General features: G+C 39.4%; 1 protein-coding gene across 1 annotated transcript in view; it reads right to left on the reverse strand.

Moving 5' to 3' along the window:
- LOC135557354 (afadin- and alpha-actinin-binding protein-like) overlaps positions 1-16446 on the reverse strand; it is a 31820-nt gene continuing 15374 nt past the window's right edge. Inside the window, exons 3-14 of the mRNA XM_064990554.1 lie at positions 11983-12155; positions 11622-11825; positions 11289-11399; positions 11036-11171; positions 10820-10895; positions 6852-7032; positions 3974-4118; positions 3348-3478; positions 1854-2012; positions 1620-1737; positions 1239-1389; positions 1-971 (exon numbers count right to left, since the gene is read on the reverse strand). Coding sequence (XP_064846626.1) covers positions 836-971; positions 1239-1389; positions 1620-1737; positions 1854-2012; positions 3348-3478; positions 3974-4118; positions 6852-7032; positions 10820-10895; positions 11036-11171; positions 11289-11399; positions 11622-11825; positions 11983-12155 — 1721 coding nt within the window. The 3' untranslated portion in view covers positions 1-835. The remainder of the gene's footprint in view (positions 972-1238; positions 1390-1619; positions 1738-1853; positions 2013-3347; positions 3479-3973; positions 4119-6851; positions 7033-10819; positions 10896-11035; positions 11172-11288; positions 11400-11621; positions 11826-11982; positions 12156-16446) is intronic.

Consider the following 16446-nt stretch of genomic DNA (forward strand, 5'->3'; position numbering starts at 1 on the left):
TGAGATCTTGACCATTCAAATTGTAATAAATCAAATTGTGCATTCAAAGATCATCTCTGATACATTATAGCCCTCTAACAACAGCAATCTAATGGCAATCACTTTTCATGGTGAATTGTAAAATAAGAAATCAATGCAGAAAACACTTTCAAAGTGATATATGCAGTTATAAAGTGCATCCGCCTCGCTGTGACTGTTCCGTGCGCTGCATCAACAACAATAAACACAATAGCCTTGAGCAATATAGTTTTGTCATCATCACCACAATCACTTCAAGGGGAAAGACACAATTTAAATGTATTTATGAAATTGACAGAACTAATATATCTTATTGCCTTTGGTGTATCAGCAGCATTGAAATAAAAGTACATTCTAAGATGCTATCAAATATTTAAGTGGGAAACAATGTTGACCATGATAAATACATTACGCTGTCTTACAGAGTGCCTACGGATAAACATTCAACTTTATAAAACTACATGACCTTAACAAAAAGGTATTTGACATTAAATATATACAAAACGACTTCTACAAACACCAACATTACATTAAAAACCACAATATTTTGTCCCCGTCATTTACAATGAGCCACTCAGCAGCCAAAATATTATGGCTCTATCAAAACACAGACAGGGGCCTTGTCTGTCCGGGTCCTTTTTGTCTAGTTAAATTATAGATTTTTATTTTATAAAGTTCTCCAAACAAGAAGTAAATCTATTTTGTGTTTGGCGTTTCCATGTAAGTGTGTCTGACTACCTTTGATACTACACTTGATATTGAATGGTTTAAGAGCATGGATTGTCATGGGAAAAGGCCAAGGTGTCTATCCCTGTGTTTAAATGGAGCCATTTCTATCTCCCGTGAATGTGTACGCTCTGCAATTTGCTCCTCCATTCACGTGTCGGAGCTGGGCAGGAACGTCACCATTGCGAAGGATGCTGGAGTCTTGCTTTGGGTGGATTGTGCTTGGGCTGGAAAGAACATTTTATACAGCATTACGTCTTCATCCCCATCGAGAGCAAAGTCTTGAATTCTTGACATTAGAGTTATTTAGCTAGCAGTTCCTCTAAACCAGAGCAACAAACAGAGGACATCTATCTACATATGTATGAGACGGTTGTTTCAATTGATTTAAGCTCTGCTTTGTTTCCTTTTGCAATTAGTTTGTTTTCGTTTTGTGTTGAGTGCTGCACTGTAACGTGTACCTGTTATGAATATCTATATCATGTGTAGGGTACCTTTTTTCTGGGATAAGGCGGTGTGTGCGATACAGATCTGCCGTGGATGGCGTCTTCGCTGGGGAGGCTCTGGATGTGGAGAAAGCCGTGTGGGATAGTGATTTATTTAACTTTGCTGGAGTCGACACAGGCCTTACCTCTGACTCAGCCCCTGGCAAAAGATATTAAATGAGTCATGATGTGTCAACAATCAGACAAAACAGTTTTCACCAATTCCACCAATGTGCCCTACAGTAGACTTTCTCTTTTGGGAATTTCGGTGCAGGTCGCTTTAAGAAATGTTCAGAGACAAATGCTTTCTATTTGATTTGACTGATATGAAGGAAGAGCCATGTCCTCCAGCTTGGTGCTGATGGTATTCAGGAGGAGCTAATTACTTACATCCTGATAAGGCACTTTGAGACTTTGACATCTGTGGTTTCATTTGGTCTCCAAATGGAGTCAAGTTTAAAAACTGATGTTTGAGCCATGTGGCGCGGTCCTCCTCAAATGCTTTTCTCTGCAGGACAAATGTTTGAATATTAGCCTGAATAATTCACTTTGAAATAAAATAATTAATGAAATTGCAAGTAATCAAATGTCCAAGTTATCTGCCCTCTTGTACACTCTCTGTACCTCGTGGCTCAGTCTTATGGCTGCCTCTGTGAAGTTCCTCCTCTCCGCCTCAAAGTGTTTCCTTTTTTCTTCGAAGGACTTCCAATCCTCCTTGAGGCGCTCCTTCTCCTCCTGCATGTAGCCGTCGTTGAGCAGCGAGGCTGGGGAGTTCAGCTGCTGCTGTGAGAACAGAACACACAGGGCAGTGGAGACTGAGGATTAGGAGGGAGAATTACAGACAACTGATTATTACTGACAAGTGAGGTAGCAGTTCGTGACCTTGGGACTATAATGTTCTATCGGTGCAAAGCAAAGTTCTGAGATATTAAAGCATCAATGTTTTCACATCCCAGATCTGTTTTGTAGTGGATTCTTCTTTCATAACCCATAAAGGTCCTAAAGTTGCAGAGTATAAAAATCCTGAGACTCACATTAAGCATCTCCAATCCAAAATTAAATCTAGAATCAGCTTCCTATTTCGCGCTCTGCAATTTTACCGGAAGTTAAACATCATCATCTACACATCTATCACTCCAGTGTTTAATTGCTAAATTGTAATTATTTTGCCACTATGGCCTATTTATTGCCTTACCTCCCTAATCTTATTACATTTGCACACACTGTATATAGATTTTTTCTATTGTGTTATTGACTGTACGTTTGTTTATTCAATGTGTAACTCTGTGTTGTTTTTGTTGCACTGCTTTGCTTTATCTTGGCCAGGTCGCAGTTGTAAATGAGAAACTTGTTCTCAACTGGTCTACCTGGTTAAACAAAGGTAAAAAAATAAATAAATAAAAAGTTTAGTTGGGTGAAATCGCAGTAGAATCTTACGCCTCTGAAATGTCCATTTGAGTTTAGCCATAAGGTTCTATCTGACACTTCTGAATTACACATGTTCAGTTAAGAAAACAAACTATTTAAATACCTAAATGATAGTCAGAACACATCAAATACAATAAACATTTATGATCAAACCAATTACTGTCACCAGACAACATCATTTACTTTAAGATTTCTGACAAGTTTTTTTTGTTGCTTTCCGTGCCATTATTACTGACTAGACAAGACAATAATAGAAGGAGATCGCAATGACGTGTTCTGATTGGTCCGTTTGTATTTGTTCAGGCTTGTGATTGGATTGCAGACAGAACCTCATAATTTTGTAGTTTGTCATTTTTTTCCCACTTAGAATGCACTCTTTCTAAAATCTAACTTCACAGACATATGTACACATCTAAAAGATCAATTATATGTGAACTCATTTTTGACAAAAATGTGAAATAGAACTTTATAGTCCCAAGATCTCGAGTTGTTAATAAGTATTTTCTATTTACTTTAATGTCTATGCTGATAGATCAATCTATTGAAGCAATAGGTAGACAGATTTACAGGTCTGCTAGAATGAGGTAGATAAGACACTGTAGGTGTAATAGCCAGATTAATTCAAAACAAACCAGGCTGAATAAGTATTGAACTCAAGCAGCATCATAGAGAAGAGAGTTAAGTGTATACCTGCAGGAGCTGCTGCTGCGTGTGGATGAAGTCTTTATACTGCTGGATCTCCAGTTTCAGCCTGTCCATCTCCTCTTCATGGACCTCTTTGGGGATGGCGTTCATGTTGGCTCTCTCCCCTACCAAGGATGCTGGACAGGAATCACGTCACAACATTACCAGTGATTCTGAGATGGTTTATTGTTTATGATAATGGTAATAATAGGTTTAACTAATGGATTTAAAAAAATGAAGGTCTGGGTTTGAAAAATATACAAATAAAAAACAGCTTCTCCCCAAAGAACCACTAGAGGTGTCTGTTGGTTCATGTTTCACAGACAGTGGCTACCACTTTTATTGGACTCTTTTCATTTGATTTGGCTGATAACAGAGGAAAGTGACCACCCATCAACTGACATTACTTACAACAAGCGATTTGTATCACTGTTCAGTTGAGCTTTAAGTGGACATTTAATCAACTAAAAGGCCGGTAGTTGTTCATGTTATTTATAACAAAACTATAATACCACAGACAATAAAACTGAGCATCCCGGGTGACCTCTTTCTCCGGTGGTAAGCAAACCTAACAAAACCTCACAAGTGGCTGCCCTCTAGAGATGATGCGAGTAGTATGTGACAAAGAATACCTTGGCTGTCCAGTCTCTCCACGTGGCTCTTTAGTCTCCTCCACTGCTGGCGAATGCTATTGGTGAGCTGTTCCCTTGCATGCTCACAGGACAGCTCCAGGCTCTCTCTACTTGAGTCACACACCTCATCCTCTTCTGAGCTGGTCTGTTGCAGAGAGATGTCGTGACAACAGGCATAGACTATTAATTGGTTAATTTATTTAATTAAGCAGTCGCCTTTATATAGTGTGCTATTTTTGTGTGCAGATGGTTTTAAAACTATGCCGGAGTAATTTCATTGAACTATTTTATACGACATACATGATTTTTTTGTTAACTGGTAAATAGTAACCTACAGCAAAGTGTGTTTAAATCATTTCTAACTTGTTAATAATTTCTGCTTGTTAGTTTTTGCTACCATGTGGGTTTTAGCTTGCTTGAGCCTGCTAACTGAGGAGTGTTAATTCACCTGTTTCCATACATGGTTCATTTTAAAACATTTATCTTACAAAGGAGTTGTTTAATCTAACTGCTAATTAACTATTTACCTGTACATGGAATTGTATTTGTTTGTTTTTTTAAACTAATTTTCTTCAAAGTTTTACAGGAATATGCAGCTAATGTAGAAGGAAAAGCTGTATACAAATACTGTGCCGAATCACATGTGAAGAATGCAACAAAGAAGCAGAATCATCTGGCCAAGTGCATAAAGTTCCCTCAGCGCTCACAACAAGCAATCTAGAATAGAAGTAGAGGGACTTTGGTCAGAGGTGAAAATTATGAATCAGACACCTTATCGATAGCAACAGCTCATGGTCCTCCTGGAATCAGAAGTTTTTTTGACTCAATGGAGGAACGTATTCAGCGAATGGCTGATGAATGTCTTCCTTGAGCTGTTCACCTGGTTCACCTCTGATGCTCACAGGCAATGTGTATTGGAAGAGATGTTTTGAATGTTCTTCCCCCAGCACACACCACTCCAACCAGACATGCTTTATCTACTCATATGCTGGATGCAGAGTTCAACAGATTTCAAGTGAAGGTCAAGCAAATCAAACCATCTCTGATGGGTGGTAAACTGTTCGAGGGCCAAAGATTAATTAACTACATCTCCATCCCTCAACCAGTATTCTACAAGAGCACAGACACAAGGGACAACAGAACACCGGTCTCTACATTGCAGACCACAGAAGGTATTTATTTGCACTGGTGACCGACAATGCGGCGAACATGAAGGCTGATTGCTCTAAAGTGGAGGAGTCCTACCCTCACATCACACCCATTGGCTGTGCTGCTCATGCATTGAATCTGCTCCTCAAGGACATCATGGTACTGAAAACAGTGGATACACTCTACAAGAGAGTCAAGGAAATGGTTAGGTTTGTGAAGGGTCATCAGGTTAGAGCAGCAATCTACCTCACCAAGCAAAGTGAGAAGAATAAGTGCAGCACATTGAAGCTGCCCAACAACACCCATGGGGGGAGGGGGGTTAACCCACTGTTCCTAGGCCATCATTGAAAATAAAAATGTGTTCTTATCTGACTTGCCTAGTTAAATTAAATAAAAAAGCAGAGGAAACTGCAGTTCTAAAGTACATCAAAAAGCGTGAAGACTTCTGCCTGAAGCCCATACATGCCGCAGCTTATATGTTGGACCCCAAGTATGCTGGCAGGAGCATCCTGTCTGGTGCAGAGATCAATGGTGTCATCACTACTGTGTCTCGCCGCCTGGATGAGATGAGGTTCTTTGCAGTCTGGTGAGGACTTTGGGATGGAAATGCAATATGGCAGTCGTGCCAACATATCTCATCAGCCACCTGGTGGAAGGGACTTTGTGGACCTGAGGCTCTTTTTCCTGTTGCCTCAATCATCCTCCAAATCCCACCAACATCAGCCGCCTCAGAGCGCAACTGGTCCTTGTTTGGAAACACACACACCAAAGCATGCAACAGACTGACCAATACAAGGGTTGAAAAATTGGTGGACATCTGGGCAAATTTGAGCCTGATAACAAGCCATCCTCAAATAGGTTGGAAAGTGACAGTGAAGACGAGGCCTCAGCCTGATGTTCAAGAGGTGGACATTGAGGAGGTCCAGTGAGAAGACATGGAGGCCTGAGAGGAAGACAACCAAAGCTTTAGTTTCTAGACTATCATTTTACAGACGTACGATGAAAACGTTTTTGGGAGATGATGGATCATTGGGGATCATTCAATATTCCCTTTTGTTGTTCTGTGAAATCATCCCATGCAAAGAGTCAACTTATTTAATTAAAGTTCAATTCGTAACAATTATTATTATTTTTTTCTATTGGAAGGATTTAATAATTTGCAATTATGTCTACTTATTATACGGTAAATATATCCAATGTAAAAACAATCTACATTCAAATGGTATTAATATAAATTTGCATATATCCTTGTTAATTCCCATATATTCCCGTTAATTCCCTAGGAAAGTTTCCACCCCTGAATATTCCCCAAAATGTGCAACCCTAGTTGCATCCTGTTTCCATTGGTCATCCTTGAGAGGTTTCTACAATTTGACATAACCCAAAAAATAACAAAAACAAACTGCAAATGCATCCAACGAGTTTGTTGAGTCATAGTGAATTTGCCCAAATAGTTATGACTTCACATCGGGGACTAGATACTTAATGTGCTTCATTTCGAAATGGTAAATCAGATGTGTGAAAATACCCTCAAATAAATAGGTGACATTCTGTACTGTTGCCTTAAATGACACATTTGATTTCAAATCCAAAATGCGGGAGTATAGAGCCAAATGAAAAATGTTAACCTCACTGTCCACACACATATGGAGGGGACTGTAGATACCAAATACACCATCCGGTACAGCATATTGGGTACCCATGACAAAGACAATACTACTAGACAAACCTGTTCTAGACGGTCATCATGTTTCTCGCCACTTTGGCTAGGTTGCCTGGGGCTCAAAATGGTGACCATATCCCTTTTCATCTGCTGTAATACTTTCTTTAACTCTGCGTTCTCCATCAATAGGTCCTTGTGGCGACTGTCGTAGTCGTTCAGTAGAGTCTTATACATCTCTCCCTCATGTCTGAAAAATAAAGAAATGTGTGTCACCTGTGTTTAGTCTTTTCTCAGTGCATGTGATGATAGGGGCTTCCAAGTGGCACCCTGGTTCAAATCCAAGCAATATCACAACCAGCGCACAATTGGCCCAGAGTCGTCTGGGTTTGGCCGGTGTAGGACATCATTGCAAATAAGAATTTGCTCTTAACTGACTTGCCTAGTTAAATAAAGGTTAAAAAATGATATATATATATATATATACATACATACAGTTGAAGTCAGAAGTTTACATACACTTAGGTTGGAGTCATTAAAACTCGTTTTCAACCACCACAAATTTCTTGTTAACAAACAATAGTTTTGGCAAGTCGGTTAGGACATCTACTTTGTGCATGACAAGTAATTTTTCCAACAATTGTTTACAGACAGATTATTTCACTTATAATACACTGTATTACAATTCCAGTGGGTAAGAAGATTACATACATTAAGTTGACTATGCCTTTAAACAGCTTGGAAAATTCCAGAAAATGATGTCATGGCTTTAGAAGCTTCTGATAGGCTGACATCACCTGAGTCAATTGGAGCTGTACTTGTGGATGTATTTCAAGGCGTACCTTCAAACTCAGTGCCTCTTTGCTTGACGTCATGGGAAAATCAAAAGAAATCAGCCAAGACCTCAGAAAAAAGTCTGGTTCATCCTTGGGAGCAATTTCCAAACACCTGAAGGGACCATGTTCATCTGTCCAAACAATAGTCTGCAAGTATAAACACCATGAGACCACACAGGCATCATACCGCTCAGAAAGGAGACGCGTTCTGTCTCGTAGAGATGAACGTACTTTGGTGCAAAAGTGCAAATCCATCCCAAAACAACAGCAAAGGACCTTGTGAAGATGCTGGAGGAAACAGGTACAAAAGTATCTTCATCCACAGTAAAACGAGTCCTATATCGACATAACCTGAAAGGCCGCTCAGCAAGGAAAAAGCTACTGCTCCAAAACCTCCATAAAAAAAACAGACTACGTTTTGCAACTGCACATGGGTACAAAGATCGTACTTTTTGGATAAATGTCCCCTGGTCTGATGAAACAAAAATTTAACTGTTTGGCCATAATGACCATCGTTATGTTTGGAGGAAAAAGGGGGAGGCTTGCAAGCCAAAGAACACCATCCCAACCGTGAAGCATGGGGATGGCAGCATCATGTTGTGGGGTTGCTTTGCTGCAGGAGGGACTCGTGCACTTCACAAAATAGATGGCATTATGAGGCAGGAAAACTATGTGGATATATTGAAGAAACATCTCAAGACATCAGTCAGGAAGTTAAAGCTTGGTCGCAAATGGGTCTTCCAAATGGACAATGACCCCAAGCATACTTCCAAAGTTGTGGCAAAATTGCTTAAGGAAAATAAAGTCAAGGTATTGGAGTGGCCACTACAAAGTCCTGACCCAAAATCCTTTAAAAAAATTGTGAGCTGAACTGAAAAAGCGTGTGCTAGCAAGGAGGCCTACAAACCTGATTCAGTTACACCAGCTCTGTCAGGAGGAATGTGCCAAAATTCACCCAAATTCACCTTAGAAATGTTTGACCCAAGTTAAACAATTTTAAGGAAATGCTACCAAATACTAATTGAGTGTATGTAAACTTCTGATCCACTGGGAATGTGATGAAATAAATAAAAGCTGAAATAAATTATTCTCTCTACTATTATTCTGACATATTACATTCTTAAAATAAAGTGGTGATCCTAACTGACCTAAAACGGTGCATTTTTACTTGGATTGTGAAAAACTGACTTTAAATGTATTTGGCAAATGTGTATTTAAACTTCTGACTTCAACTCTATCTATCTATCTATCTATCTATCTATCTATCTATCTATCTATCTATCTATCTATATATATGGCAGTTTCAATAAGATTTACATCTTGAAGCATATTGAAGGTTTCTATACACTATCCCAGATCCTATGCTTAAAATGCTACACAAGATTAGCTAACAATCACAAACCAAGCAATAGTTTCTAAAGTATTGGGACAGCGACACATTTTTTTGTTATTTTGGCACTGTACTCCAGCACTTTGGATTTGAAATGTTACAATGACTGAGGTTAAAGTGCAGATCAGCTTTAATTTGAGGTTATTTTCATCCAAATCGGGTGAACCGTTTAGAAATTACAGCACCTTTTGTGCATAGTCCCATCCATTTTTGGGGACCAAAAGTATTGTGACAAATTCACTTATGTGTTTTAAAGTAGTAAAAAGTTAAGTATTTGGTCCCATATTCATAGCACGCAATGACTACTTCAAGCGTGTGCCCAATAGAATGGTAAATTATGGAGTGTGCGATTTTGCAGTCACTTTTATTGTAAATAAGAATAGAATATATTTCTAAACACTTCTACATTAATGATTACGGATAATCCTGAATGAGTCGTGAATAATGATGAGTGAGAAAGTTAGACACACAAATATTATACCCCCAAGAAATGCTTATCTCTCACCATTACAATAACAGTGGTTAGCATTTTGGGGAGGGTATGATATTTGTGCGTCTAACTTTCTCACTCATCATTATTCACGATTCATTCAGGATTATCCATAATCATGGTAGCATCCACATTAATGTAGATGTGTTTAGAAACATAATTAACTCTTATTTACAATAAAGGTGACTCCAAAATGACAATACATTATTTACCATTAATTTCCATTGGGCACAAAATAATCTGGAACCCATCCAAAGAATACTGCAAACGCATCAAACAAATGTGTTGAGTCACAAGCTTGATGCACTTTAATAGACAAGTCAATTTGTCACGATACTTTTGGTCCCCTAAAATGGGGGGGGGGGCTACATACAACAAGCGCTAATTTGGTAGAAGATAACCTCAAATTAAAGCCGACACTCTGCACTTTAAACTCATTGTCAAATCCAAAGTGATAGAGCACAGAGCAAAAACAATAAACACTGTCCCTGTCCCAATACTTTTGGAGCTCACTGTGGATGGAAGTAATTGGTAATGTCATGAGTGCCAGTATGAGACAAAAAAAACACAGCATGGAAAGTGTTTGTTCCATGTTTCATGAGCTGAAATAAAAGATCACAGAAATGTTCCATATGTACAAAAAGCTTATTTTTCTCATATTTTCTGCACAAATGTAGTTATATGCCTGTTAGTGAGCATTTCTCCTTTGCCAAGATAATCCATCCACCTGACAGATGTGGCATATCAAGAAGCCGATTAAACAGCACGATCATTACACAGGTGCACCTTATGCTGGGAACAATAAAATGCCACTCTAAAATGTGCCATTTTGTCACATAACACAATGCCACAGGTTTTGAGGGAGTATGCAATTGGCATGCTGACTGCAGGAATGTCCCCAGAGTTGTTGCCAGAGAATTTTATGTTAATTTCTCTACTATAAGCCACCCCCAAAATTGTTTTAAGAGAACTAGGCAGTACATCCAACCTTGCTCACAACCGCAGACCACGTGTAACCATGCCAACCCAGGACCTCCACATCCGGCTTCTTCACCTGCAGGATCGTCTGAAACCAGTCACCCGGACAACTGATGAAACTGACGTGCATTTCTGTCTGTAATAAAGCCCTTTTGTTGGAAGAAAACTTGTTTCGATTGGCTGGGCCTGGCTCCCAAGTGGGTGGGCCTACACCCTCCCAGGCTTACAAGTGGCTGCGCCCTTGCCCAGTCACGTAGAATTCCTAGGGTCTAATTAATTTATTTAAATTGACTGATTTGAATTTATTACATAATTTATATTTTGGTTCAGTATACATAGTTACCTGGCCTCAGTCTTCCCAGTTTTCCAAAGGCTTCTCTTCCCATCCGATCTTCCCACGTAGTTCAATACTTCAAACGCTAGAATAGAGAAATTACACATAGGTCAACTTCCATCACAGTATCAACTGTATGATGCATAGCGTTTGGTGAAAAGGAAAATATTAACGTATTAAATAAAAAATGACGATCAGAGGATGAAGCATAACTTGAATGATTACTTTGTTTCTTATCCTTTTTGTCGATCAGAAGCTGATTCAGGCGCTCCTTTAGTTTGCCGAACTCCCTTTCATTCCTCTTCATGTCATGATTGTACTGAGTGGCACGGCTTGCTATGATGCTTTGAAGTTTCTGTACCTGGCACGAAAACAATACAAGTAGGCTATTACATGATAATCCTTTCTAGGAATAAATAGACTGGTACTAGATATTCTAATCTTATCTCAAGTTTCCATATAAATCAACGAAGCGTACCTCTTCTTTTTCATTTTTCAGGCAGTTATGTAAGCTCTTCACTTTCAGCTGTAGCTGACGTTCTCTCTCAAGAAGTCCAGTGTTTTCCCTCTTGGAGAGTTCAAGTTGATCCTATAAGGATTCATATAAAAACAAATATATAAAAAACGCTGGTTTTAATTACAAAGCTAGAATTCATAATAAAACTACATGTCCACGCTTTATAATGTGTTATGTGTTTGCTTAAGGGTAAATCACGTTTGAACAGCAATTGATGTGCATAGACAGGACTGAGAGAATAAATAAAGGATAATAAACTAAGAAGGTTAGCGAGTGAGTAAGTCAAGGCCAAACCTTCAGTCTAGTGTTGCTGAGCTGCAGATAGTCCATGTTGCTGTTGGACTTGACCTGCTCCACTTCAATGTCCTCCACTGTCTGCAGGCACCGGCGGTGCAGCTGGAGCAGGTTGTACACATTGTTCAGCACGACCACCAGATTCAGTTCAGGACCATTGTTAGACTCTGTGCAAAGCAATGGAAAGCCCAGAGAGGATACCTCCTGCAGAGGCAAATCAGGGATGGGATCAGACATGCAGCTTAGCGGTTAGCTACTGCCATCTAACACATGAAAGCAAGCATGAACCCAGCAGGCAACAAAGGTTGCAATGACATCATTTTGACTTCTTTTATGAATTAAAACATTTGAGGTCTCTTACCCGATTGATGTATGAGATACATTCTGACACATTGTCCTCTGTACAGAAGGCACTTATTGTAGGCATGTTGTAGGGGTTTCTGGTCATTGGCAGAGGGAGCACTGATGATTGGCTGTACTGCCTCAGAGAAGACATTGTGTATCTTGAAGAGCTGCAGGAAGTGTCCTTGATTTCTGTGCAGGAATAATAGGACAAAAGGATTGCCATTACTAGAGTTAGGTCAAAATCAATTAATTGCAAACTGTCTTTCAAAGTGGACAAAGAGAATAGAATCCTCATGTATGTGATTCAAAGAAGCGCAGCCATCTTGCTTTAGTGTTGAAATTAAATGTCCAATGAAAATGATTGAAGGTCAAGCCATCCAACCACAAAACGGTTAAGATACATTATGTTGGAGTGCAAAAACATGAACAAATGCTCTACTGCTCCAGTATAGTCTTTAGATGTTGTACACATGAAATTGTGTCATACCGAACATTATAATCCATTTAGTTGAACTCGAGCGATAATTTACAGCTCAAGCATATTCTCTGCCATGCATGTACTTCCTCAATCCAATTCCTCTCGCTACTGCGAGTGTGTAAATAGGGGGCACGCTACTGGTACAGATACAGTACTAGGTACCTAGCTAGCTACGTTGATAGTCAGTCATGAGATCAGCCAGGTGATGAAAACGGAACAGAAGTAGTTTTTGTTAGGTTAATAGCTGAATATTGTTGAAAATGGTTTGCAGATGTGAAATCCCAACATGTGACAATGCAAAGAGAAAACACAGTCCGATATCTTCTCACGGACTTCCTTTGGACCCAGATTTACTGAGGCTTTTGTTAGTTGTCCTGCAAAGATGCATAAACACTCCCACCTAAAGACTGGATCTACGGTTTTGTAGTGAGCATTTCTCTGGTGACAACCTCTGAAAACCACAACCAACAAGAAAAATCATTGGTAAAAAAAAAATATATATATTTGAAGAAAACAACTATACTGTTAGGTTCGAATTTTCAGAGTAAATAACTCACGGACACTAGTGAAGCTTAACCAAGTTTAATTCTTCCCAAAGGGTCGATACAGCTGTAAATCAGACACAGACATGGCTTCCCCTGTTGTGGGGGAAGCAAGAAAAAGCAAGAAATTACTTATAAATGAACAAAAAATGATAACGAAAATGAATTTTTTTTTTTAAATAAAACATGATTATAAATGAACGAACATTGATAAAAAAACAACATTCACCACCGGGAGGTTTACAAACTCGGAGACTTATGGCCTGGTCTATGATCATACCATACACAATCTTATTTCCATCTCTAATCACACAACAAAATGACATTTCAGCTGAATCTGCTGTCTGGTTCCATGTCAATTGGAGCTGCTTTTTGTTTCTCCACTCTCTCCTTCGTTTTCCTACGAGAGTGATAGCACAAGACTTGGAAAGCAATAAAAACACACAAAACACAACAGTATTAACAATGTGATAAGCTATGCATTATTATATATGCATGACAACCAAAGACTGAGACCCTGACAATTCCCACTCTCTCTTCACCTGACTATGTCTCCAGGATACTTTTCTGCTGGATTCCACAAAAATGAAATCCCTAAAAAGCCTCCTCATGCTTTCGCCCAGTCTTCCCCTTTCCGGCCCCAGGTTCCGAGAGGTGTTCCCAAGCCATTTTCACTTTGTTCCCAATTCAATCCATTGCAATAATCCTACATCCTCTTATTAAGATAACTCAGTACTGTATATGCTTTCACATCAATGCCTTAAACATGTTGTTCAGAGTACAATTACACCAACATCTATCCTCTTTCATATGATACATTAACCAATAAAGCAGCTGACCCAACCCAAACTATGATGCTTAAAGTAGCTCCCAGACCCAACCCATCTGCATGTCTTACAGTGGAATCTAGTCTCGCTCCCTCTCTTTCGCTCCTTTTCCTCTGCCATGGTGTCTTCAAGCTCACCCATTATGCAGCTAGACCTCACTTCACGTGAGAACAATGCACCCACCAAGGAGAGACATGACAATCTTTACCGCTGCAGGTGCTGTTAGGAGTGTGTGGACCAAACCAATGCTGTACCAACACCCCCGCCTGGTGTATCTTGATGTACACTCAATCTCCAGAATTCAGCCGTGCCCTTGGTTATCGCTGCTTTCACCTGAGGATATACACACTGCAACACATGGGTCATTTCCTGACAACATAGACTCTCCTCTTATGGCACGATCACTAATTTGTGACATTTGAATAACAGCCTCCCCTGTACTCCCATCGGTCTCCCAGTTACCAAGCCATGTGACATGAGTCCTCGTAAACTGCTATCCCAACAATGCTACTAAAGTAACCCCTGCTACTACCAACATGGCCCATGCCTATAATCTCCTTCAATTTTACGCTACTGCTACTCTCTGTTCATCATTAATGTATAGTCACTTTAACCATATCTACATGTACGTACTACTTCAATCAACCTGACTAACCGGTGTCTGTACGTAGCCTTGCTACTTTTATAGCCTCGCTACTGTATATAGCCTGTATATAGCCTCGCTATATATATATAGTCTTTTTACTGTTGTTTTATTTCTTCACCTACCTATTGTTCACTTTAATACCTTTTTTGCACTATTCATTAGAGCCTGTAAGTAAGCATTTCACTGTAACCTGTTGTATTCAGCGCACGTGACAAATTAACTTTGATTTGGAATTCATCTGTCAAGTGTTCACCGGCTGTTAGAAAAAGATCAATTAGTCGGGAAGAACATCCAGCCTAACAAAACTGAGTCACTGGTTTCCTGAATGCTTACCATAGTGTCTGAAATGCCACCACTATCTCTTCTACTCTCACCATGATCTGGGTATGTGTAATGTTCAATTAGATCCCCATATTGTGTACAGTTAGCGGTCCTCCCTCTCCCATGAGCTATCACCTGTAACAATATACAGTCTCTGGGGATGATACTCCTCTATCATTCCATCTAACCCATGACACACTAGTTACTACTCCTAATGCATTTCTACAGTTATAAACATACTAAAACATTCTCAAATCAATTAGTCAATATACATCAGTCCCTCCTCTGGAACAATGATCACTCTTATGTTCCACGAAACCTAAAAACATATTGACTTAAAAAGGAAAGAAAAAAAGTACATGTTTAATAACTTAGCACCACCCATTGATGCGATTTAACATTTTGACTATATGGTAACAAAACTTTCACGGTTGACACTTAGAGAAGTTTTATGGAGCCTCCCTCGGTCGAATAAATTTTAGCAATGCCCCCACCCTTCACCGTTCTGTAGCAACTCTCTCTCGCTGTGTCCAAATCATAACTAAAACATTCTATAAATAATTTAAACCAAATTTAAAATGACATTCCTTAGTGCTTACTTTAAGAATAGGACTTGAATCCCAGCTTCTCAACTTATCATCCCTGTTAGAATGTACATTTATAAACAAAACCTTTTTATTGTCGGTAATAACTGTTCTCATTAGATACCCCCTTCGTCCTTGTTTTCCTGTCACGTTGGCCTGATAATGAAAGATCAGTATCTCAATGCATCCATAGTCTAAATTGTTCGCAGTGTGTAGACCCCCCCCTTCTCCCTGCACTTATCATTCTAGCGTGTCTTTTTCAGATATCGTTTACAGCTCATCTTCCCAGTGACACATGTAACTCTTGCCTGTCCCTTTCGATGGCCCTTGATAATGTCCCGATTTCAATATCCAAGTAGATACATCCGTTTCTCCCACGTACACGAGTCTCTCACCCGAGCTGTTCTCTCTTTCTCCACTCTCAGCACTCCTCCCCCACCCCCGTTTATGGCTCGGACTCAGATAGAAGTGTTAAAAGTCACTGTCGCATTGCACTCCTTTGTCTTTGTTCTTCAGCCGGTTAGGGAGGGGTTTGAGGTTCACATATACACACTGTTTGTGGTCAAATGATTCCTACCATCCATTAAGACACGATCTGACGTCACCTTCCATGATAACTCCCTTATTCTACTCACGACCTCTCGGAAAAGTTACCAGATCACGAAGTTAGCACCCTAACCCCTTGAAGAATCCCACACTCCAGTATCCCAATCTGGTGAAATTTGTATTGAAACAAAAACACAAAATGAAATCAGCAATACACATATCACAATCCATTTGAAGTCACGGTCATCCCTTATTAACCTATATTTTCCATCCTATATGCATCTTTACCCAAAGACCAGGACCTCAGGGAACTGGTCATTTTCCCATCCGAACATGTGACTCAAAAACAACATGTTAAATCAAAAGTAAACCAATTCAAATAACTAATCAACTTAGAATTACAACTCTTTATAAGTAATGGCACAATTTGAATAGAGACGGGTGTTTCTCATTCATTTTATAATGAAATCCCACTTGTTCTGATCATTTCTAGTGGAGAAGATCAGGCATTTGACACCATTAAAATATTTCCTCTC

The sequence above is a fragment of the Oncorhynchus masou genome, chromosome 16 (assembly GCF_036934945.1).
Source record: "Oncorhynchus masou masou isolate Uvic2021 chromosome 16, UVic_Omas_1.1, whole genome shotgun sequence".
In the NCBI taxonomy this organism is placed as follows: Eukaryota; Metazoa; Chordata; class Actinopteri; order Salmoniformes; family Salmonidae; genus Oncorhynchus; species Oncorhynchus masou.